At 34.7% G+C, this 25,162-nt stretch overlaps 1 protein-coding gene across 1 annotated transcript; it reads left to right on the top strand.

Moving 5' to 3' along the window:
• The first annotated feature begins 1,825 nt into the window (after positions 1–1,825).
• Positions 1,826–12,017, top strand: LOC127879222 (uncharacterized). The gene is made up of 4 exons (XM_052425926.1): positions 1,826–2,204; positions 8,494–8,670; positions 9,369–9,543; positions 10,596–12,017. Exons 1-4 carry the CDS (start codon positions 1,847–1,849, stop codon positions 10,753–10,755), a joined length of 870 nt encoding a protein of 289 aa, XP_052281886.1. The 5' UTR covers positions 1,826–1,846; the 3' UTR covers positions 10,756–12,017.
• The last annotated feature ends 13,145 nt before the right edge of the window (positions 12,018–25,162 follow it).

Here is a 25,162-nt window from a genome sequence, read left to right as displayed (position 1 = left end):
TGTATAGCTCCTGCCACGGATTATGGCGTAACAAGCGACTTGTGGTTTCAACTGCATTTCGAAGATTTGTAAATTTCCATCTTTATAAAATAAAATTCCAATAAGACTAATGGCCAGGTTTGCGAGAGAATTACATATTTTTCTTGCATATATGAAGTGAACCCTTAATTTGTAGTTTGATTCATTTTAATATTCAGGGTTGCTCATGCGTTGGCGTTTAGTTATTTAACCACGATTTAAAGTGGTTTTGGAAGTGTATCTTTATATCTTGAGGAAGTATAGATTTGTTTTACATATTTGGTAAACTTTCCATACGGTCCATGTTTCTATATGATGACTACTTTATCGATGCTTCTCTCTTAATACAAGCTGTATTCGTAGCAATTGACCTATTAAGTACCTTTATATACATCTGTTAAAGGAGCTGACTGTTTTCATCTGCATATAAGGGCATGACCAAGTTCAAAAATATGTATCAATATCAAATTGGGTTCCAATATATTGTTTCGTTATCGATTTCGATCGATTTAATATAAATAATACTTATTTATAAATAATATTATTTCATAATTGTTCTAATGTCAGATGCAATATCCATAACCTGCACTGAATTTCATTTTAGAGAATGTAAGCTGTTAAGCAAACAATGACCTCAACCTCAACTGCATGGTACTGGTATTTGCCATCCATACTATTACATAAAGTATATCATCGAGACCTGTTACCTGTAAATATTTATTTACGGAGTAGTTTACAGGTTAAGAAATAAATATCATAATTATTAACCTAAAATACTATTTCCATGTTTAAACAAACATAGTGCTTGTTAATTTTTTAAAATAGCATCAATATGCAAAGGTTTAAATTATCCTTTACCACGAATAGGACATACAGTTGAAACTAAACTTGTAGCAGCACGTTGGAAGTCTTTAAATCATCGTGTGATCAATTTGGGATTTTCCAAAGGCCAATGTAGGTTGACAGCTTTAGAACGATCAAAGAATAGCATAATATTGTTTGTTATTTTTAAACAATTTTAGGACACACATCTGACTCAGATAGAACGATACACACACTCCGCGTGCACACTCTGTATCGAAGTATGCTATGAAGATCATTTCGTTTAACAAAAAACGGGCTTAAAATCGTTAGCAGGGAAAAACAAAGCAATATGTACCCTTTATATTGGGCATATTTATTTCAAAATCAAAGAAATTAGTTTTTTATTTTAATTCACTAAATGCAATAGACTCCCGCCCTAAGCTGGCGGGCATCTGTCCCAAGATTATTAAAAACATGTACCTTAAACCGTCCTTATCTGAAACTCATGCCGTTGTATGAACCTAATGAAAAACTATAGTATATAACAATTTTTATGGCTTTATTTGCTTGTGTTTTGATTGTGTAAAATATTCGCGATTTTTGGTTCAACGCGAATTCAAATCTATCGCATTCAATATGACTGTATCACATTATTATTAAGATCCAACATGAGTTGTCAATGGCGAATCACGTACTTTTTATATTGTGCTCTTGGTGACATTGTTCGTGTTTACTTCAGTTTTGACAGATACGTATGCAATCGTTACTATGCACCTGCACGAAACTGTCTATGTAATGATAATATATTGCAAGTTGACATGTTGATTCAATGAAATGGTCGTTGATGAGTTACGTGACGTCTACGATATAAAGCTTATTTGTCGTTCGGTTTTAGGTGTCAGTTTGAAGTGTCATGAAGCAAATGAAAAACGCATTCAATCTATAATTTACACGTTGATTTAATAAGATAATCTTGACATCTTAAATATTCAATCGTATGCCACATTCGTATATATAAAAGTGGATGTTCAGTCTTTTCACAATCAGATGTTGTTCTGCATACATCAACATTGAACAGTCTGCCAATATGTCAAAACATATAATTCTTGCAACCTTCATAAATGCGCTTGTGTTAACGGTTGCTAAGGAACCATTTTGTCCAGTGTGTGCCCGGTATGAGTATGATGAAAAACTGTTAGAGATGGCTTTGGGAGTAACCCTAAAGGAAATTAAGGGAACCAACGCTAAAGTATTAAGTACTTTAGCGGATATAGAAGAAAATCGGATGGCATTGAACTCGGCTTTAGAAAAAGCTAAAGATGATATCCAGAAAATTGTTCATGAATATAGACAAATCAACAAGAGCATCAGCATTTTGCATGGTAATTATAAATTAAGTGTTTTATTTGCTTTCTGTGGATTTTTGTTTGTTGTTTGCGACTAGTAAAAAAATGCCTAAAACTGTTCGATTAACATGTATCAATGACAGCGAATTATTTCTTTTTTATTATATTTTTTTTATTTAATTCTGCATAAGATATTCATATTGTCTATGTATTTTTACTGAATAATGAAAACAAATAGTCGTAGAATTAAATGTAATTAAATGGCAAATCTATTTCTTGTCATATTTTAAAATGCCATGGTATAGTGTTAATACAAAATGTGCACAAATAATAAATATAATGCAGCAACAACTTCAAAAGTGTAATTTGCTGCATCATGTAAAGCGCACTAGACATTGCAGCTGGACATCTTGATCTAAGCTTTTTTATGTAAATTGACAATATGTACTAATGCCGCAAATTACACTGTTAAAGTTGTTGCTGTATTACATTTATTTTTTGTGCATATTTTGTATTAACACTATATCATGGCATTTTAACTCATGTTTATGAAACACATATCATTATCTAAGAATGCATTATTCTCCGCAAACCTACTTTTCCAGCCGACTTTAATTCCGCGTTTGAAGAAAATTCCGAATAATTTATGAAAAGAAATACAAGAAACTGCGCAGATGTGACATGCATGTGTTTTTATATATGTCGTAACAACGGTTTAGTTACCCGTTTCCACGACTTTGCAAATTTTAACCAAGACTTGTTGACTCCCAAGGTTATGCTATATATAGATGTATAGTCGATGATTTTTTTTTCGATTATTTATGCGTGAAAAAAGCAAAGTAATGCACGTATTATAAAATCGTTACCCCATGCGCTATTTATAGAAATATTAACAGATTACTTTACAAAATCCGAGTTTTTTAGAACATAAATACTAGTTTTACAAAGAAATTTAATAAATTAACACTAAACGTTAGCCTGACTATGTTTTGACTTTATTTCTAGACTGGCGGCTTTAGATATTATTATTCGTAATTCAACCCGATTCATCAAAACAATTGTGAAAATTTACATAATAAAATATGCAACTGTTATTGGTCTATGTTGTACAATTACTGCATGTTTTTATTAATATTTTATAGTGGCCTAAAAGGCATTTAACAATATTAACAACAACAACAATAACACTAGATATAAACAAGTTGAACGTTCCAACGTTTATTGTTTGTAGCATTACATTTATTAATGTAAGCATTATGAGTAGGAAGTACATGACTTTCTCGGTTAGGCGTAGTAATTATTTTAGCACGTATCACAAAATTAAAGTGAAAAATGAGCTTTGCTCGAGAAATATACATGAAATCATGCTTTACTCGAGAAAATGGAGTTCTTTGACAAATTCTATTCGAAGAATCTATGGTTATTGTTTCAATATTATAATTTCAAATTATACCCGGTCTGACGCTTCTATAACATACGGCTACCAGCGAAAAATCTTCGAGTGGATGTTAGGATTTTATTTTAATGAGCTTGGAGCTATACGTGCCTGGTAACGGAAAATTGAGTTCATTAAACGAATTAATGTATTATTCAATAAACTGAGATGTAAATATTTTGTTATGATGAAACTTCCATGCTTTTGATGTTTGGTAATGACGCTTTTACATCAATGTGTGCTAAATAGTTGTGTTTATGTTAACGACTCATCTGAAACGTATGGGGAATGTGCGCATCACACGTTTTAGTATGGTGAAATATTTTTTATGTTTATGGTTAAAACCCTTCAAGCATTTAAAAGAGCAGAGTATTATAAGTTCATTATATTGCATACAATACAGTTAGAGTTTGGGCAAGCAATTTGTGTCACCTTTCATGTAATGTAATGTAATGAATTAACATTGCCATACTCTATCTTGTACTTTAAGCGACACACATTATATAATATACGGAGTCATCTATAATCTCGCCCTTCTTTCATCAAGGGCGACACACGACACACGAAGCGAAACACCATATTTTGCACGACACACGAAGCGACACATGATATTTTGGGCGATACTCAGAGTGATACACGATATTATGTGCGATACACGAAGCGACGCGCGAGAATGTACCACAAAATATCGCCTTGTGTAGGAAGCCCAAAAGGCGATATATCGTGGTAAATATCATGTGTCGCTTCGTGTATCGCACAAAATATCGTGTGTCGCTTTGAGTATCGTGTCTCCCGTTCAAAGGGTGACACACGACACACGATATTTTGATCGACACACGAAGCAACACACGATATTTTGCGCGATACTCAAAGCGACACACGATATTGTGCGCGATACACGAAGCGACACACGATATTTTGCGCGATACACGAAGCGACACGCGATATTTACCACAATATATCGCCTTTTGGGCTACCAACACAAGGGCGATATTTCGTGTTACATTCTCGCGCGTCGCTTCGTGTATCGCGCAAAAATTCTGTGTCGCTTCGTGAATCGCGCAAGTTATGTTGTGTCGCTTCGTGTATCGCGCAAAATATCGTGTGTGGCTTCGTGTATCGCCCTTGATGAAAGAAGGGCGATATTGTAGATGGCACTATCCGGATTCCGTAATAATAGGTCTATGTTTGCAGCAATTCATTGTGAAATCCTTCATCGCAACGCGAGATTAAGTTCAAGTTCAAGAGTAAGTTCGGAAACCTCAACCAACCGACCTATAGAAGGAACAATTAATGAAAACAATCACTTTTACATATAGACACCGACACCTTTCTGTTATTTGGAGCTAAGGACACCTTCGATACTAAACATGTTCTTAAATGACTATGTACCTATTGTTTAAACATAAACACAAATCATGCACAGATTTTGACTGTGTATGTTTGTGTGATAGAGACATTGAGCATTAAGCTCGACATCAATACAGACGTTACGCTGACAATGTATACAAGTGATACAGACGTTAAGCTGACAATGTGTACAAGTGCACTATCAGCAAATTGTCTGCAATCATATGAGAAAATTGTGTGACCTCGTACTTCAGTCAAAGGTATCATATGACCATATTTTTGTAACCTCATACTTTTAAATTATTGTAACAGAACAAATAAAATAAATATTAAAAAGCCAGAAATTGTAGAGATTTAAATTTAATGTTGGGCTTTCCTTAGAGGGTATAAATTGTTTGGATACTTGTTTTTTATACAGGATTTAGGCGTTGGGTTATTTTTTTAAGGAATTCAAATAACATCCGTTCGTACAGTTGTTTTTAAGCTTTAATTTATAATACTAATCTAATGAGCTTGTTTAAAGTGATTTTTTTGTTTAAACGGTTAAAACGATGGTGACTTATTATGTTGCGGATGTTTGTTTTTTCCATAAATGTAAACCGAATCCCCCCATATTTGAACGGGGTGTTTAGCCACACTTAAATATTTATTTATCGATATTATATATTGGTGATAATTTATATATAGCTAAAACGCACACATACCATGTGTAAAACGCAATAAAAGCATTGGGTTAACGCACATTCATGAATCACCCATACATATTTCAAATATGTATAAGCGCGCGGTTTTTACATACATGTTTGAGTTGTTTGCTTTACTATTTGACTGGTGTACATGTATATATTATGTATAGTATCTTTAATCAATTTGATTATGATAACTACATTCGTAAAGTTTATAGAAAGTTTTTTATTATATAAACCAAAAATGATGTCTATCAGATAAATGGTCTAAGCACATTCAGAATCTAGTAAAGCGCACATGTCTTATTTATTTGATATACATGTACCCTATTGTGTATGAAATGTTACCATACGCCGAACGATATTTCTGGTATTGCTTTGGCATATGTCATAACTTTGTTAGGACGATTTCCTGACACACTGTCCGCGTACTGACCTTGATACCCTGCGATATGGAGTGTTTCGCATTTTTAGAGACTGTACGATTAAGTAGTTGAAGAGGCTGTAAAAGCATATGAGTTACGTTGGTGGACACCATACTGGACTGGTAGGGTTTCTAGCTGCGGGTACTCAAAATTCAAAATCTTTCAGTAACAACTAATCAACTGTACATTTCAGCTATATGCCAAAATTCAGTCCTGTTTTCGTTAGTCTAGTGTATTATTTAGGTAGGAGTGCTGGAACATAGTCCGGGTTTATGCATGATACAGCCTAAGACGTGGAAGAACCTCACATACCGTACTGCGAAATACAAACACGTGTCATCGTATGAGTGGCAGACCGAACCAGTACTTTTAAGTGTTCAAATAATAATAGTTTGTTTCTTTTTTATTTTCCCGAATAAAAGCATTACTTTGGCAACTTATTAGCAATATGGGTGTAATTTCCTCCCCGTGAAGATTTGCTCCCGTTGAGATACAGGACATTGGTATATGCTTTTGAAGTTTGTAAAAAAAACAACTAAACTTTTACTTTTGAGTCGCAATAAGTTTGTGTAAATCCTGAAAAAATATGAGAGATTGTAAATATATTTTTTCTTCCTTGAGGTGTTTGCTAAATCTCACCCCCCCCCCTGTAGAAACAAAATCTCGCCCCTGTTGACAATTAAAGTGAAATTATATGTATGTTTGTAATTTTTATGGCCGTTCAATTTGCATAATGTAAAAGGTTGAACTTAATTTCCTGTGACTGGTATTGCATACACTCAAAAAGCGAACCACTGCAGTGTCATATCATGCGATTTAATCCCACATCATTTCAATGAAGCACACATCATACCATGACAAACATACAGCATCTAATAACAAACACACATAATACCATGACAAACACACAATATCACATGACAAACGCGCAGCATATTATAGCAAACACACAGTAGACTATGGCAAACACACAGAATTTCATCATAAACACACATCATCATAAACACCCAACATATCACTATAAACACATATCATATCATCACAAACACATAGCATACCATCAAAACACACAACATATCATCATGAACACACACAGCATATCATCACAAACACACAGCATATCATCATAATCACACAGCATATGATCACAAACACACAAAATATCACCACAAACACACAGCATACGATAATAACCACATATCATATAATTTAAACCCACATCATATGAATTAAGCACACATCATACCATGACATGCAAACAACATAACATGACAAGCGCAGCATACCATGACAAACACACAGAAGACTATGAAAAACACACAGCATATCTTCATAACTACACAGCATATCATCATAAACACACAGCATATTATCAAAAAAACAGCATACCATCAGAAACACACAACATATCATCACAAACACACAGCATGCCACCACAAACACACAGTATAACATCACAAACACACATCATAATATCGCAAACACACAACATATCATCATAAACACAAAACATATCATTACAAACAAATTACATATCATCAAACACACAACGTATCATCAAAAACACACAGCATATCTTCACAGACACACATCATACCATCACAAACACACAATATATCATCATAAACACACAGCGTACCATCACACACACAGCATACCATTACACACACACAACATATCATCAAAAACACACAACAAATCATCATAATCACACAGCATATCATCACAAACACACTTCATTTCATCACAAACACACATCATATCATCACAAACACACAGCATACCATCACAAACACACAACATATCATCACAAACACACAACATATCATCACAAACACACAGCATATCATTATAAACACAGAATATATCATCACAAACACACATCATATCATCACAAACACCAAACATATCATCATAAACACACTACCTATCATCTTTAACACACAATATATCATCACAATCACACATCATATCATCATGAACACACAACATATCATCAACAACACAAAGCATATCATCACAAACACACAACCTTTGATCATAAACACACATAATATCATCACAAACACACAACATATCATCATTAACACACAGCATATCATCACAAACACACAAAGTATCATCATAAACACACCGCATATCACCTTAAACAGACAACATATCATCATATCACACACAACATATCATCATTAACACACTGTATACCGTCACAAACAGCCAGCATATTATGGCAAGCACATATCATACTATAATAAGAACATATTTCATGATTTAAACCCACATCATTTCAATTAAACATCCAATATATCAGTCAGATACGTAATGCAAAAAATAAGTAAAATCATGTTTAGTTCATTAAGAACTCTGTCCATAATAATAATACTTAATAACACAGTCTATATATACATGAATTGTGTATCTCTTTGCAGACATGAAGCAGAGGACGTGGGGAAGCTGGGGAGAGTGGGGTCAGTGCAATTTCTCGTGCAAACGGGGCGTAACCGAGGGCGCGAGAGTTCAGACGAGATTTCGGAACATGACCGTGGACAGCGTTGTCATGCAGACGGAGACTGACCAACGTCCGTGTAACTCTGTGCAGTTTGCAGGTGATCATGTTTGTTTTACTGATTTTAATGTGTTATTCTCTAGTTTTCTTGACAATAACACCACCATAACCATATAGGTGGCGCTTCAATTTATGCACAACTGCAGATGGTTAAAAAAAGAAAGAACCCTACCGGTTTTCCATCTTATCCTTTCATGTTATAATTATGTGGAAATGTTCTGATCCCTTTGTTGACATGATCCTTATATGTAAGCAAAAAATTATACTCTACATCATAATAAGCTGTGAAAGAAGGCACGGGGGAAACCTCTTTCTCATTCAAAAACAAGTTCACCAAAAATCACTAGCTATTTATAGACAAATAAAGTTTTGTCTGTGAAACATGTTTACACTTAGCGCATTTTATTGTGACATTTATACTGTGTCAGAAGTTAAACAAAAGTCATGCACCTAACGTGCTTTATATTAAAAGTCAAATAAAGTTCTGTTTCTGAAAAATGTATAAATGATGCGCATTTTATTGCGACTTGGTCTGTCATAAGTAAATACGGCATTTGCTTAAGATGATGTTGATTATGCTTCTCTATATTCACGTGAAATAACCTGAATGCGTGTTCTGTTTTTGAATCATGTATACATGAAGCGGATGTTATTGCGACTTAACTCTCTCAGAAGTAAACCAGATGCTTTTACCTGACATGTTGATTATGTTTATCCTTATTCACGTGAATTAACCAGGATGCGATAAGAGTAGCAGTGCAGACGACAATTACGCGACTGCGTTCAGTTTCACAGACGAGATCGCTCAGGCCACGTGCACGGCGATACGTTCCGAAGGAGGTTTCGTGAGAGCTGTGCGACGCACGTGCTCCAACCAGGCTGTCTCCTGCGAGGATCTGTGCAAGAGTCTCAGGTTTACAAACATTGACTAATGAGAATGACTAATCGATGGGATATGCCTATATAATTGCAGACAGCCAAACTCAACCATGCATATCAATCAATCGAAATCAGTTCAACAAGAAGATATAATAAGAAAAAAAACATTCAGCATCCTCAGTATTTAGTATTGAGCCCTAATTTGTTTAAAAAATCGGAGTAGTGTCTTATTTATGGGAGTAAATTGTTTTGCGTCCGGCGGTTTGAAAGGCCTTTAGGTCAAATTGATATGATTGCTTAATTGGGGGGAGGGGGGGGGGGGGGGGGTTATGGTAGACGCCAATTGATGTGATGTCAACAGGTCAAAGGTCAAGTTCATAGGGGCTTGCAACATTATTTTCATTTCTACACAGTTTTTTGAGTACGCTTACTTGAAAGGAGAAGAAAATAATTGATTTTGCTGTAATAAGCTAAAGAGTCACAGAGACTTTTTGTCAATAAATTGGTTTGTCTTAAGACCGCTTTTACATACGGTCATCTAAATCGGATATGTTGGTTAATTGTAAGGAAAGGCAGGCGACTATTGAATTATACATCATCAGGGTCACAGGAGGTTATTAAATGGAATTCGTTTTCGAATGATACCTATGTAACGCGTGTACCAGCTATCATCCGAAATGGTTTCCCAGGAAGAACGAAATGGACAGATTACTATCATTTAACTTTGAGTTGAACAGGATAACTATCAATGTCATAAGGGCTTGTAACACGGCAATTATTACCGAACTATATGTAGGAAAAGGTAATGAAGATAAGGAATGTTTTATCATAATATACGTGTATATATTGCGCAAAGTGCAGGCACACGCACTATTGAACATTTATTAATAATTTTGATGCGGGTCGGTTTGAAGCGGCATATATAGTTTTGATAATTCCACATACCGATAGTCCTGTTGTGCATAATGTGACTTTATAACAAACGAACACATGTTGTTGTGTTGTTGTTTTTTTTTCAAATTCAACAATCCATATTTTTGTTACTTACTTAAATATTAACCGTCTAAAACCGCCTTTCGTTTCTAGCGCAACGTGCTTCAACGCTCTTCACGTTTACCAACCGACCAACGTGTTGGGTCGTACGGAGACCGGAAAGGCAGGCCTGAAGACTTACAGATACAACTCCTGTAGCGGCTCTAAATGCGGACCCAACTTCTGCTGCTGCACCGGCGATTATACAAAATAAGATAAAACCGATCCTCATCATAACCTAATCCATTAACAGAAAATTGTCTTATTAAGTGTGTATATGTTAATGCGAGGTTAATTCGTTCTTTAAAACATAACTTATCATGCTTTTATATAATCACTTCAATATTTTGAACAGGACTTTAGATCATTTTGTGTTTGGTAATAGATACACGTCAAGCATTTGTTACCACAATTCTGCACAGAACCTTTCTGTTTATGTTTGTTTCATCTAAAATAGATTTGTTTATGGAATTTTGATGTACACGTTAAATGTATTGTCAATTGTATGATGCATACTGAGAAAGTGGTGTTGCAATCACAACTTATTGTAAATACATAGTTGAGATGGAAGGCGCTTACTTATTGTATTAATGCTTAATTTAACACTACAGCTCTACTTTTTCATATATATTATGTGCTTCTCATAACACCTTTAACTGTTTTATATGGTAAAAAACTGTTTTAATACTTTAGTCGTATAAAATAAATCATTTTACGACCGTGGTTTTCCAATACTGTCAATTTTATATGCGCGGATTTACAAACATACTTTACTTGATAATAACGGATAGTCTTAGGCCATATAAAACATACGAGATCGAATAAATACAGGCTAAAATAATGCTTCTGTCATACGAACATTGATCTAAATAAAGAATTCTGTAAAAGTAGATATGAAATGTCACACAAGACTTCATGTTTAAGAAGTTGTGAAACCATTTAAGAATAAATGTTTAGTGTAAGACTCAAGTCTAAGAATCGGTTGGTGAATGCGCGCCCTTGTTAGACAGTGGTTTCGTTTATTGTATCTTAAGAAGGATCATTCAAAGAAAACCGAATTTGACACATGCATTTTGTCTATACAATAATAATATTGATCACGATGACCTGTTATAGGCTGAAGTAAATACAATATTTGTTCTGTTCTATCAATTAACCACACGCAAATTCGTTTATGTTGCACTTTTCAACACTTGGCATTTATTACGTTTATGGTAAACACGTATGCCACTTGGACGCTGTATATATCGCGGTAAATAAACGGATACACGCTGAAAGATGGCCGCTTACAATAAATCAATTTTAGCTTAATCTGCGCAATGAAATGATATCGGCACATTTTCACAATACTTGTTCTTCATGAAATTGTTTGAAATTCACATAATTAATGGTGGCACTTTTCTAATAGTTTTGAATTATTTGGCAGTTGAAGAATGTTATTATTTGATTCGACAATCCATAAAGCAAACAACCAAATATGAGTTGTTGTTTTATAAAAAAGGACTTTTCTTTCATTATTAACATTTTCATTCCTACGCAGAACTACTTTGACGGATGCATAATTCCCCAAACCAGGGGAATGTGATGCGTCTTAGTATAGAGGTTACAATAACGCAGTGACGTCACCAGATATGTATAGAATGCTTTGAACGCCCCAATAAATCTTGCGCTTAAAGAATAACTTTTAAAAGTTAAGTTATGTGTTCACTGTGAATGAACAAAAACTTTCACGTGACCACAAAAGTCAACGTTAGTAGTCATTTTTTTTACAACAAACAGCCGCGCAAGGAAGGTTTTTTTTCCAATATCTTTGCTGATCATCCTCTGACTTTCATTCGACCTAGTGCAGGCAATATGGCATGCATATAGCTTTCGATCGGTATATCATGCGTTTTGTGTGTTGCTCTGGTTTTCGAGAACACTTCGAAACAAAATTCCATTTAAGAAGCAAACGTCAGTAGTAAAATTACAAAGAGTCAGTGTTCTCGAAAATAAACGATCACAGAATTGTCTATGCTTTACCGGATGAACATATATTACACATGTCCATGCATAAATAAACAAAAATATCTACCGGAGAATAAATAAACGAGTGAAAACAAATATGGCAAACGTCAGTAGTACGTTTAGGAATGGCAAATGTCAGAAGCAAAATTATGCAAACGGCAGTAGACGAATATATGCAGGGTTTTCCTTCGACCTTTTAGGGAATACCACTACTATGTTTACTTATATAACGACATTTACTTAAGCAAGTATTATATTAATGCTAAAAAATAAATTGAGAAGCTTGATAGTATTTATAACCACGCACACGTTAGCACTACAACTGTGCTGTATAAATTAATACGTACGAAAAGTGAAAAAGTTCCTTAGAATTTCACGTTCATGACCGAATATGGCAAATGATATGGTTCGAGCGCGACACGCGTGTGCGTGTTGTACATGTAAATTTCCCCAAGAGTGGTCGCCCGCTGTTATAAGTTACAAAGATATGCCTTAAAATGGTTACATTACATCTTACTATGACTTTTTTAAAATATAAAATCTTATTCATTTTAATTGCTAATTGTAATAATAAATAATTATCCCGCAAACATTACATTTTTAAAAACAATCCAAAGTTTATATATTCGCGGATTATTTGTTTACATTATACATGAGCTGTGTTTAGTTTTCGAACACAATGCATAGTGTTTATTCGATATATTAAACCTGTTTACAGATACTAGTATGTCACATGCGTGTCGTTTTTGCGGAGACGCCCTTAAAACCACGTGGGGCTAAAACGACACGATGACAGGCACCGCGGCTTGTCAAAGTATTCTTGCTGTGAGAAGCAAGTAAGTACAAAAGAGTACCTCACCAGACACATGTACGTATTTGTTAAGTAAATAGCAAGAAGCATTAACCGGCATTTTAATAAGTTTCCGAACATGTTCATATTCACACTAAATCATTTAAAATTAATTAAATGGACTGTGTCACTATAGGGCCCCAACAACTCTGAAATGAAGAATATACGATTATGTAATAATAAATGTTTATAATGAGATTTTTTTGTCAGAAAAGTGTCGAGGCATTTTAATAGGAAATTGTAAACACTATTATTCTCGTTGTTACTCTATACTGTTTAATATTCTGTATAACATTAACAGTTGCGTAGAAATCGGTAATTTGATATTTCTTCATTTGAACCCGACGTCGTGAGCTTGAACACCGCTTTATGTTTAAATTCTGTAAAAATGTTATTGATTTGTTTTATCTTTTGTCAAATGTGGTAATGCCAATATAATTAAAGACATTTTTAGAACAGACTAAAGCATTTCAAAAAACAAACAAATGTTAAGCTATTTGCGGCCTTGAGTTCACAATATCCAAATTCAGTCGGAAATGCATATCTTTTGGCGAATAAATTGTACATTCTCCTTTCAAATTAGAACGAGTGTTATAGTGTCTTTGTGAACTTATTTTAAGGTGCAGTGTGCGTGGGAACACGAGACAGTGATGTGTGTGGTATGGAAGCATAAACCTGCCCTTTTGAGTTGTGAGTTATGACTTTCGACTTGTGACTTTTGACTTTCGACTTTTGACTTTCGACTTGTTACGTGTGACATAATTCGGAGAGTTTTTTTTAATGAAATATGGCAGACAAAAACGCTTTATATTCTATAACAGTTTTCTTATTAACTTAAGGTACTTACTAACATAGTCTCTTCTAAAAGCATATTCTTATCATCTTAGTTAGCTGCGACTGGAAGGCTGCTGAGCATCTCGTATTGTCGACTGAGATGTCGTATTCAAAATGTAAGCGTTATACAAAGCCCTCTCAAGTGTAGATTCTCTTAACATTTATTATTTCAATGACGATTGTGAAAGCTGTCATTATTCGCTATATTTATAAACCACTTGATACATTTGAGGGTCGATGGATTTTTCAATATATATTCCCATTAATTATGTTGCGAACAGTGTCGCCCAAAAACAAAGATCTGGGTAGCAGAATGACTGAGTGGTTTACACATTTAACTTGTGATTGGAGGATTTGTTGGTAGTCCGGTTTTAAACTCTGCTAGGTTTGGGCTAGCTGGTTTTTCAATTGTCAAGAAATTAACACCTATCCTGTAAGATATTCAAGAGAGTGTCTATAAGCAGTCTTTTGCACTATCAGTCCTAAATATATTCTGTTATATATTATCCAAAGCAAACCCTTGACATGCGTGTTCAAGATCGAAACACACAAAATTCATCAACATTTCATTTAAAATATTCATTGACACAATGCAAGAACATAAAATACCAGAAATCATGTTGTGATGTTCATACATTATCCTGACTGTTCACATTATTTTTATGTTTTATTTTTTCAGATATTGACCCTTAATGGCAATCGAAATGAAAATTGGGCTCATACTATAAATAGTTTTGGCGCTTTTTGACGTGGTTATATGTGTTGTACCAACTTATTTGCCAAAGAAAACTTTGAATCAGAGATCTGAACTTATAATTGAATATTTCAAAATTTTGCTAATTCAAACACACCTTGATCGAATTGATCAAAATTGGAAAAATCAAACGATTAGACCCAAAAGAATAACGAGCTCAATTATGTAAAACCTGACGTACTGTTCCATTTACCAGATCTATTTGATAGCCAAGATTTCGGCACAAATGTTGATATTCAAGACGTAATTTGCTTCAACGAATGTACTCCATTCCGAAGAACAAAAATAAAGACTTTAAAGAATTGGCTCAATTCCTGAAACCTGGTTTGCAAATGCTACATGACGCTGATACTGCCTGCACCCAACGGTCTGCCATCCAGTTGAGAAACCGATATTCCTGTGAGAACATGCTAGGAAGATAAACAGCGACAGCCTTTTTTAACGGAACTCATACGGACTATCGTCATATAAAATGACAGTGATTTTTTTCTTTTCTGTAAAATTATGATATTATTCTTATGTTGATATACACAACATTTGTTAATATCATCGTCTCAATGGCTGAACGTTATAGCAGTAGCGTACTTATACATGTTGCGTATACATGTATTCGCAACAAATTTTTCAATCATGCTGATCTCATTGACAATTAAGACTTTGACACTTTTATTTGATTTTTGCGTATTGAAAATACACAAATTGCATGAATGTTCGCCCATTTTCAAGGCGTTGTTTTATGTGCCTTAAACTTGGGCACTATTGAACAATGGTTGGAGTATACGGAATGTAGTTCATGTTACAGTAAAGCAGAATTTTTAAGGAAAATAATCGTTATTAGAAAAGATGAAAGTTTTAGGTCAAAGCACACAGATAACATTCTTGTTTAAAGACTTTGCCCTTGTTGTCACAGTGACCTTGACCTTTTGACTTTTAAAAAGAAAAATGGGCGTGGTAGAACTCGTGAAAGTGCATTTACTCACAAGTTTGAAGATCCGAGGTCAATGTCACTCTTAGAGGTCAAAGGTCAAATTGTAATGTAGTGTATCGTGTCTCGAATATTAGTAAATCAGTAATGATAGGATTTTCATATAACATGGCAAAAATGTTCCCTTCTACCAGATGATGTGTCTTGAGCATTACACAGATTTCTCGCTTCAAGGTCAATGTTGCACTTAGAGAACAAAGACCCTTTTTTCCAAAACATGTTTTTTGCAGAGTAACTGATGATGGAATATTAAAAAAGCCTAGCAAGAATTGCACGCAACACCAAGGTCCCTCTTTCTAAGGCTAAGGTCCCAGAGGCCTATTGTCAAATTGTGGTGCAATTGTTTGTGTCATGTTGACACAACATCATGGGCAGTAGTTGGACGCGACTTCCTATATGGGATGTATGTAAAGGTGTTTCGTGTTCTGGATGCAGAGCAAACGACCTCAGAGATTTCAAATTTATTTTTGAAACCAAAAGGAACACATAAACAAAGCAAGATGTATGACATTTTAAATCTCACTGATCAAACCTAAAACACATTTCAAATTTGGACTTGAAGAGCAGTGAAGTAACTTATTTGCCTCAAATATTTGACTAGATTGGGTCAAGGCTAAGTCTCAATTGAGTCATGGTTAAGTCTGAATTTGGTATGGTTGAGTCAAAATCGGGTCAATTTTAAATATATATTGGGTCAATGTCAAGTCTACATTTGGTCCTGGTTAAGTTTGGATTGGGTCAATGTTTAGTCTGAACTGATTCGTGGTTAAGTCTACATTGGGTCAAAGACAAGTCTGGATTGGGTAAATGTTAAATCTGGATAGGGTCAATGTTAAATCTGGATTGGGTAAATGTTAAATCTGGATAGGGTCAATGTTAAGTCTGGATTGGGTCAATGTTAAGTCTGCATTTGGTCAAGGTTAAGTCTGGATCAGGTAAATGTATAGTCTGGATCGTGTCAATGTTAAGTCTGCATTTGGTCAAAGTTTAGTCTGAATCAGGTCAATGTAAAGTCTGGATTGGGTAAATGTTAAGTCTAGCTTGGGTCAATGTTAAGTCTGGATTGGGTCGAGGTTAAATCTGGATTGGGTCAATGTTAAATCTGGATTGGGACAAGGTTAAGCCTGGATAGGCTCAATGATAGGTCTGGATTGGGTCAAGGCTAAGTTTGTAATGGGTCAGGGTTAAGTTTGGATTTGGTCAATTTTAAGTCTTGATCTGGTAATGGTTAAGTCTGGATTTGGTTAAGTCAATGTTAAGTCTGGACTGAGTCATGGTTTAGCTTGAATTGGGTACAGTTTAAGTCTGAATTGAGTCAATGTTAATTCCGGATTGGGTCAAGGTCACAGTGAGGTCAAATTTTATCATTTACGTTAAGTTAATGCCATACAAACTTCAAAGTGTTGAAGTTAGCAGTTTGGTGCATGATTGGTCAGGATATAAATGCAGACAAATAGGACAGACATTATCTAACGTAATATGCCTCCTGTTTACTGTTGCAGACAGCCTTACTATAGAAAATATTAACTAAACGTGGCACAGCAAATGGCACAATACAAGTTATCAACAAAGCGCATTCAAACAAACTGAAAACAATGTGCACCAAAGTTTGAACTGAAAAGTGCCGGTACTAACACACATGGAATAAATCAAACATTTGTTGTTATAATAAATTACTAGAATTACATAAATGAACACAATAAACACAAAATGCTATTTCGTTTTATGATCAATTATAAAAACAAATATTATTCAAAGAATCAGTCAAAACAAATTATGTCAAAAAGGTAATTCACAAGTCGAAAGTCAAAAGTCACAAGTCAAAAGTCGCAAGTCAAAAGTCATAACTCAAAAATCAAAAGGGGAGGTTTATGCTGCCATAGTGTGGGCTGAATTGAAAGAAAGGGTGAACTTAGAGGCGCACATGCACATTCATAGTGATTTCAAAATGCAAACATGTGACAAATGTGGGAAGTCTTACACACACAGAAGCAGTCTGTCAAAACACAAGGCAAAAAACATGCCAATTAAATGTGCATATTATTAAGATAATAATGATGCTGCATTTTTGTTACTTAGTTCTGTTTTCTTTTTAATGTTTATTTTTCATTGTTACAGGTAGTACATTTTACAGTTAATATGATCTCACCTTGTTTTGTTTTGTTTTCCGTCCGAAAGCGGAGGTATATTGTTTTTCCCCCAAATGCGGAGCGACACTATTTTAGCGTTGTCCGTCCGTCCTTCCGTCACACTTTTCTGCCTAGAGATGTTTTAGAACTTATGTATTACATTTCATAAATCGTACTCTAGCTCATCGGGTCATTGTCGACCTGAAATGGAACAAAAGTCACCCGGGGGTGATGAGAAGCCGATTTTTGTTACCCTAGGGTGACTTCAAGCCGATTCTAGTCTGCCGGGGTCGACTAACGTCGGCTTGAAGTCACCCCAGGGTGACATGAATCGGCTTGAAGTAACCCCCGCCGATTCATGTCACTCTGGGGTGACTTCAAGCCGATTCTAGTCACCTGGGGGTGACTAGAATCGGCTTCATGTCACACCAGGGTGACATGAATCGGCTTCTTGTCACACCCGAATGACTTTTGGGTCATTTCAGTTCGACGATGACCCAATGAGCCTTACGCTCAAGTGGATCATCATACTGCGGTGATACATGCTAGTTTCTGTCGAGTTAAACTTGATAACTCCAGGTTTGACCCCCTCCCCTTTCTTAATGATAAATAATATCCGATCAGGTTGTCAGTTCTTTGAATGTGTTTGTTTGATTTTTTTCTTTATCTCAATTTGATTTTTGATAACATGTTGATGGTATTAACAGTAATTGTTTGGTGATAATAGAACAGTACAATAGTACAAATATATGTATTATCCCCAATATCTTAATGCATTCATGCAAATTTTCCTGTGTCACTTTTTGAAACGCTTTTGCAGATCATTCATTTGTTTAAATTTACATGGCAGATGACCCCTGTTGATTTTCATGTCACTAGGTTTAAGGTCAAGGTCACAGTGACTCGAAACAGTAAAATGGTTTCTGGATGATAACTCAAGAATGCTTACACCTAGGATCATGAAACTTCATAGAAACATTGACCATGACTGGCAGATGACCCCTATTGAGTTTCAGGTCACTAGGTCGTCAAAGGTCAAGGTCACAGTGACTCGAAACAGTAAAATGGTTTCAGAATGATAACTCAAGAATGCTTACGCCTACGACCATGAAACTTCATAGGTACATTGAAAATGACTGGCAGATGACCCCTATTGATTTTCAGGTCACTAGGTCAAAGGTCAAGGTCACAGTGACTCTAAATAGTAAAATGGTTTCCGGAAGATAACTCAATAATGCTTACACCTAGGATCATGAAACGTCATAGGTACATTGATCATGACTGGCAGATGACCCTTATTAATTTTTAGGTCACCAGGTCAAATATCAAGGTCACAGTGACTCGAAACAGTAAAATGGTTTCCTGATGATAACTCAAGAATAATTAGGCTTAGGATCATGAAACTTCATAGGTGCAGTGATAATGACTGGCAGATGACCCCTATTGATTTTCAAGTCACTAGGTCAAAGGTCAAATTCACAGTGACAAAAAAATATTCACACAATGGCTGCCACTACAACTGACAGCCCATATGGGGGGCATGCATGTTTTACAAACAGCCTTTGTTTCATTCTGATTATCTGTGATTTGTTTGTATATTTTAATTCAAAATTATGTTGTGATATTTAACTAATAATATGTGTGTTTCCATGTTGAATATATTTCTTGACTGTTAATTTTTATAAACTATTTATGTACACTAAATTAAATGCAAATTGTGAAGCAATGTTCATTATTTATAAAGTCTTATGCTTTCAAATTTTATTTACCTTGTGTTTTTCCAATACGGTTTATTCGGAGAGCTGCACTCAAGTAGTGTGTGTGCGTGTGTGTGAGTGAAAATTATTTGTTCAAAAATGAAATAAGTAAACGGGATAAATTTTAGTTGTTTTATTTACTTTCTAAAAGAAAGAAGCTACACAGTCAACACAGTTGGAATAGTTCGTAAATCAGATAGAATATTCATCAAAGGTTACTTAAATGTTAATGCATGTTCCTGCACATTTACACCGAAACATATATCTGTGTTTGCAATTCTACCACGACACTTGTATTCTATCTAGACAAAGAAGAAAATCAAGTGTCGGCTATTCTGTATAAATAACTATTGTTCAGAGCTTTATGTTTGAAAAATAGTTCCTAACAGTTCACAGAAATATTGTATTAAAATGCATATGCTAAAACGCGCTCTTAAAGAAATCTAATAAAACTTGACTTGTTTATAAATGTAATATATAACAAAGAATAGTATTTTTATAATAACGGGAATAACTGCATCTAAAACAAATGTTAGCCTTGTGGAAACTTCTTTTACATATCACTTATAGCATGTCAGCTTTTCAGTAACATCAATAAGCTTGGCGTTATTTTCGACTTTTCGTTATCAATAAAGGAAACGTTATTTTCAAAGTACTAATGACCGAAACGATGTCACTTATGTACCGATTCAATGGCGTCACTAAATAGAGCTTCGCACTAGGCATCTATAGGAAAAAACGGACACTAATTTCTGCATTCTGCGGCATAGTTGAATCAAATTATTACCAAAACAATCATGCTTAAATCTAACAAAATTTATCTGTTGTTTTAGTTTTCTTTTATTTTGTAGCAATAATCAAAATAATGTGCTGTGTTTACTGATATGTATGATGTCACGTTGATATTCCGCGCACTGTTTATGAATGAATAATGCGTCATTGGATATGCATTTTTTACAATGACGTAGCATATTGAATTCGCAGAAATGGGGAGATTATATTAGACTTTTTCTGAGAAAACTGGTTGATCAGGGACGACACGTTCCGACTTAACTTGATTTTCGGTAAGGAGGGACTTCCTTGAAACTAAATATACCATAAAAGCGGAAAGTGTCGTCCCTGATTAGCCTATGCAGACTGCACTTTACGCACATGTATTAAGCCCAGTTTTCTCAGAACGCGACTCATATATAAACTTTAAAGACATGTAGATTGTGACGTCGAACTGATAGAAGAGTAATTGTTGGTTATTATGGTTATCTTAACCAAGGGTATTTCGTTTCGATGCGTGTTAGCTCACACGAGCCTCCTGCTCTCAAACCACTCGGTCTGTCTGTCTTCGCATGATTTAATTCCTAGACACCGAAACTCTTAGCCGTGGGCTATTACGGCAATAACCTTTTGGAATCGTTTCGTCGAGCTTTTTCCCACCGAACTCCCAGTGTGGCTTTGTGAATGGCATTTCTGTTTGTAGACACAGTTCCTAATATGACCTTTGTCGAACTTTCTCTTTTGTCAAACTCGTGGTCCCTGAAAGAATGTCGCAAGTTATATGCCGATATTTGATTTCGCAAACGAATAAAGTCATATTTACGATTAAACGTGTTTCTACAGAAATCAGAAGAACACAAAACCTACTTTATTTGAACACATGCTTTTAAGCCGACAACGACTGATTTAGCGTTAAAATTCCCGGGTACGTTTTAGTATATTAACCGTACCCGGGGTACATGTAAGTATACTAAAGTGTACCCGGGGTACATGTGAGTAGTACCCGAGCCGACAATGACCAATCGAGCGTGAGTAAACAAATCGTATACAAGTACCTTAAACTGTATTGAAACAAAAACTTGAGTGTGCTTCCCTTTTCGAGCGGCTGGTGAGGCAGATGTTGTTTACGTCGACAAAAGCATATACTTGAGGCTAAGCTGAAAGAAAAAACCAAACACCTCAGCACTTTGACGATACACAGAAATCATCATAGACACCCTTTAAATGAATTTTATAGAAAATGTTCAAACAAGTAAACTAGTATAAGTCACAAATCAATAAGATTGCATATTATTTTATTAACATTAGTTCATTGTTGTTGTTGAAGAATTTATATATGTCGTGCATTATGACATCAATCTTAACTTGTTATATCTAATTTAAATCTAAATTAGCATAAATTATATTGTTTCACATGTTTTTTATTAAATTAAATGCCTGCATATATTCGTCTACTGCCGTTTGCATATTTTTCTTACTGACGTTTGCCATTCCTAAACGTACTACTGACGTTTGCCATATTTGTTTTCACTTATTACACGTTTATGTATTATCCGGTAGATATTTTTTTGTTTGTTTATGCATAGACATATGTAATATATGTTCGTCCGGTAAAGCATAGACAGTTTTGTGATCGTTAATTTTCGAGAACACTGACTCTTTGTAATTTTACTACTGACGTTTGCTTCTTAAATGGAAATTTGTGTCGAAGTGTTCTCGAAAACCAGAGCAACACACAAAACGCGTGATAGACCGATCGAAAGCTATATACATTCCATATTGCCTGCACTAGGTCGTATGAAAGTCAGATGATGATCAGCAAAGATATTGGGAAAAAACCTACCTTGCGCGGCTGTTTGTTGTCAAAATTGACTACTGACATTGACTTTTGCAGTCACGTGACTGTTTTTGTTCATTCACAGTGGTATTGCTAACTTGTCGTCTACATTCTAACTCTTAAGTACAATTAAAATATTACAATTGACACTCAATAAAACAAACAAAATAAGGAAATAAGATTTATCTTATAAGACAAGTCCTCTTATAATACCATAGTTAAGCGTTTCTGTTTTTTTATATCTGCATATGGTATCCATGCTCAATGACATTGAAGGAAGTGAGACAGGGGAGGTAAATGTGCACATACAATCTCAAATTTGATGCCCGTTTTAATAAAAGTTGGCGATATTATGTATTCATCTATCAAACGTAAAGAAAATATTGTGTTTTGCATTCGTCATGTGTTTTTCCGCCACTCAGTCGGCATGTTGACAAAATTTCTATGTTTCAGTTGTTATTTCAGTAAAATTAAATAAAATGAAATATGATGATTGGAAAAGCAGACATCGGTAGCAAATGTAGTGAGCACGTCTGAACTGTACCCACGGGAAAATCCCATTGTTTCCGCGAATAGTTTGTTACAGGTAAATCATAATATCATCACGAATAGTGTGTGTTTTTCTTTAATGTCCCCTGCCTAACGGATTGATAAACTAGAAAGCTGACCTTACATTAACATAGAATAACCCTTTATCCCAAAAGCTACACAAAGTACTTTTTCTTCATCATTACTTATCGCATCAGTAAATAAAACCAACCTAATGCAATATTATGCGTTGGTCCAAACGTCAATTATAATAAAAAAGAACTGACGTAATAATAACATCAACGTCGTGACGTCGCGACGTCGTGACGTCGCAACTTTGTGACGTCGTGACGTCGCTCATTCAGTGTTGCTAGCAACAGCATTTCACAAACAGCAAGTATCAATCAGTTCCGATTTTCAACATTTAAAGATGAGTATAAGAAATACCGAAGGGTAAGTATGTTATATGTATTATAGAAAGTCTAAACAGTTCAAAGTCCCCAAAAATTTGAATGTAATATTATGCGTGGGCCAAACCGACTTTTAAATAAAAAAGAAATTTAAAAATTATATAACGTCTATCCAGACTTTACAAGTTGATGCTAAGATCATGGAAGACGTAATGACAGTGATTAAATAATTAAAATGGAAGATTTTTTAAATATGTATTTCTTATTTATATTTTATTTATAATTAGTCCACGAATTCAATAACTAAATAATTTTTATTTGATTTAAGTGAAGATGCTATTCAAACTTACCTAGGTTCTTCGTTTAATTTATTAACCATCTTTTTAAAGACAAAACATACAGAATGTTGATTTTACCTCACAATATAATAATGGAAAGTAATAACCTTTATTCCTAAGATGGCAGTCACATCATGGCAGCATATTCCGCCAGGCGGACGGTGACAGCGTGCATGTGACTTCCGGTGATTCGTCGCAACGAAGCGGAGTTGGAGAAGGGGACACTTGCGCCGAGCGAATCAACAAAGATGGCGACGGTGGATATATTTTTTATAACTGACATTCAATGAAAACCATGTTAATGCTATTATTATTTATGTATACGTTATCTATTTATAGATTATAGTCAGACTCATACAATGCGCGTTTTATCACTTTCACACTTGCCCGGTGAGCTGTATACGCTTATTTATTTATATTTACATATTCTAAACACTTCAAGCAAATCAATTCATACGGTTTTCACAATTTAACATACTGGGGAGAAAACCACACATTTTTACGAAGACATGTTATTTGAAAGTCTTAATGGCTTGTATTGAGTGGATCTTTTTCCTAATTGGCAATTATTCTGGTAACTCTCGCAGTCATCAAAGCACAGAAAAATGCAAACCCTGGCAAATAATTAAGTCAAATGCAGTCTTTGTCATGTGCTCTGCAGTAATAAACAAATATTACATTTTTGATTTGAAAACAATTGTACGATTTTTCATTAATTAAATTATTTAATGTTGCGGTATCTTTTACCATGCTTCTGCGTGATTATTTAATTACCATGGCTATTTTACTTTTGGTTAAATAGTTTATACAACATTTATAAGTCACTAAGTGATATATATTTAGTTGGCCGTATTATTCCAAACCCCTGACTTGATCTCGTTTTACGATGTTTTTTTTTTAAATATTTCACCAGACCCCCTCTCCCTGACACCTCGTGCGCAGCAACGGAAGTTGGAGGAAGTGCGCACGCGCATTGCAGAGCAAGAGAAATGCATGATGAGTCAGCGCCAACGCCTTGAAAATAACAAACAGTACGATCATCAGTATTTAAAAATTATGGAATTCTTCTCAGCTGTGTCTTTAAAATATAATATATAATATAGGCCGTGTCTCTTTAAAAAATAAAATATATAAAATATAATAATAATAGAATAAAAACATACACACATTACAATAACGCAACTAAAATATATAGTCAATTATATATTTATTGTCAACACAAAACTGACCCTTTAAGGAAACCAACTAAGTGTTAAGCAATAAAAATTATACAAGTGTGTATCCAAGTATACATGTAAATGGTCCTTATCCAAACATATCGTTGATGATTTTGATCGAGATAATAAATTGTACACTGACTAAACTTCTTTCATAACTTTGACTTTATTTTGACTTAAAGGTTCTACGAGCACTTATACACG

The sequence above is a fragment of the Dreissena polymorpha genome, chromosome 4, assembly GCF_020536995.1.
Source record: "Dreissena polymorpha isolate Duluth1 chromosome 4, UMN_Dpol_1.0, whole genome shotgun sequence".
In the NCBI taxonomy this organism is placed as follows: domain Eukaryota; kingdom Metazoa; phylum Mollusca; class Bivalvia; order Myida; family Dreissenidae; genus Dreissena; species Dreissena polymorpha.
Note: the sequence above shows the minus strand (reverse complement) of the source record. Positions and strands in the feature narration are given on the sequence as shown.

What these genes read in the sequence shown, in the direction of transcription:
- LOC127879222 (XM_052425926.1), top strand. Translation starts at nt 1,847, where the DNA reads ATGTTCAGTCTTTTCACAATCAGATGTTGTTCTGCATACATCAACATT. An exon ending in GAGCATCAGCATTTTGCATG is followed by an intron (nt 2,205 to 8,493) that starts GTAATTATAAAT and finishes ATCTCTTTGCAG; the next exon opens with ACATGAAGCAGAGGACGTGG. An exon ending in GATCTGTGCAAGAGTCTCAG is followed by an intron (nt 9,544 to 10,595) that starts GTTTACAAACAT and finishes TTTCGTTTCTAG; the next exon opens with CGCAACGTGCTTCAACGCTC.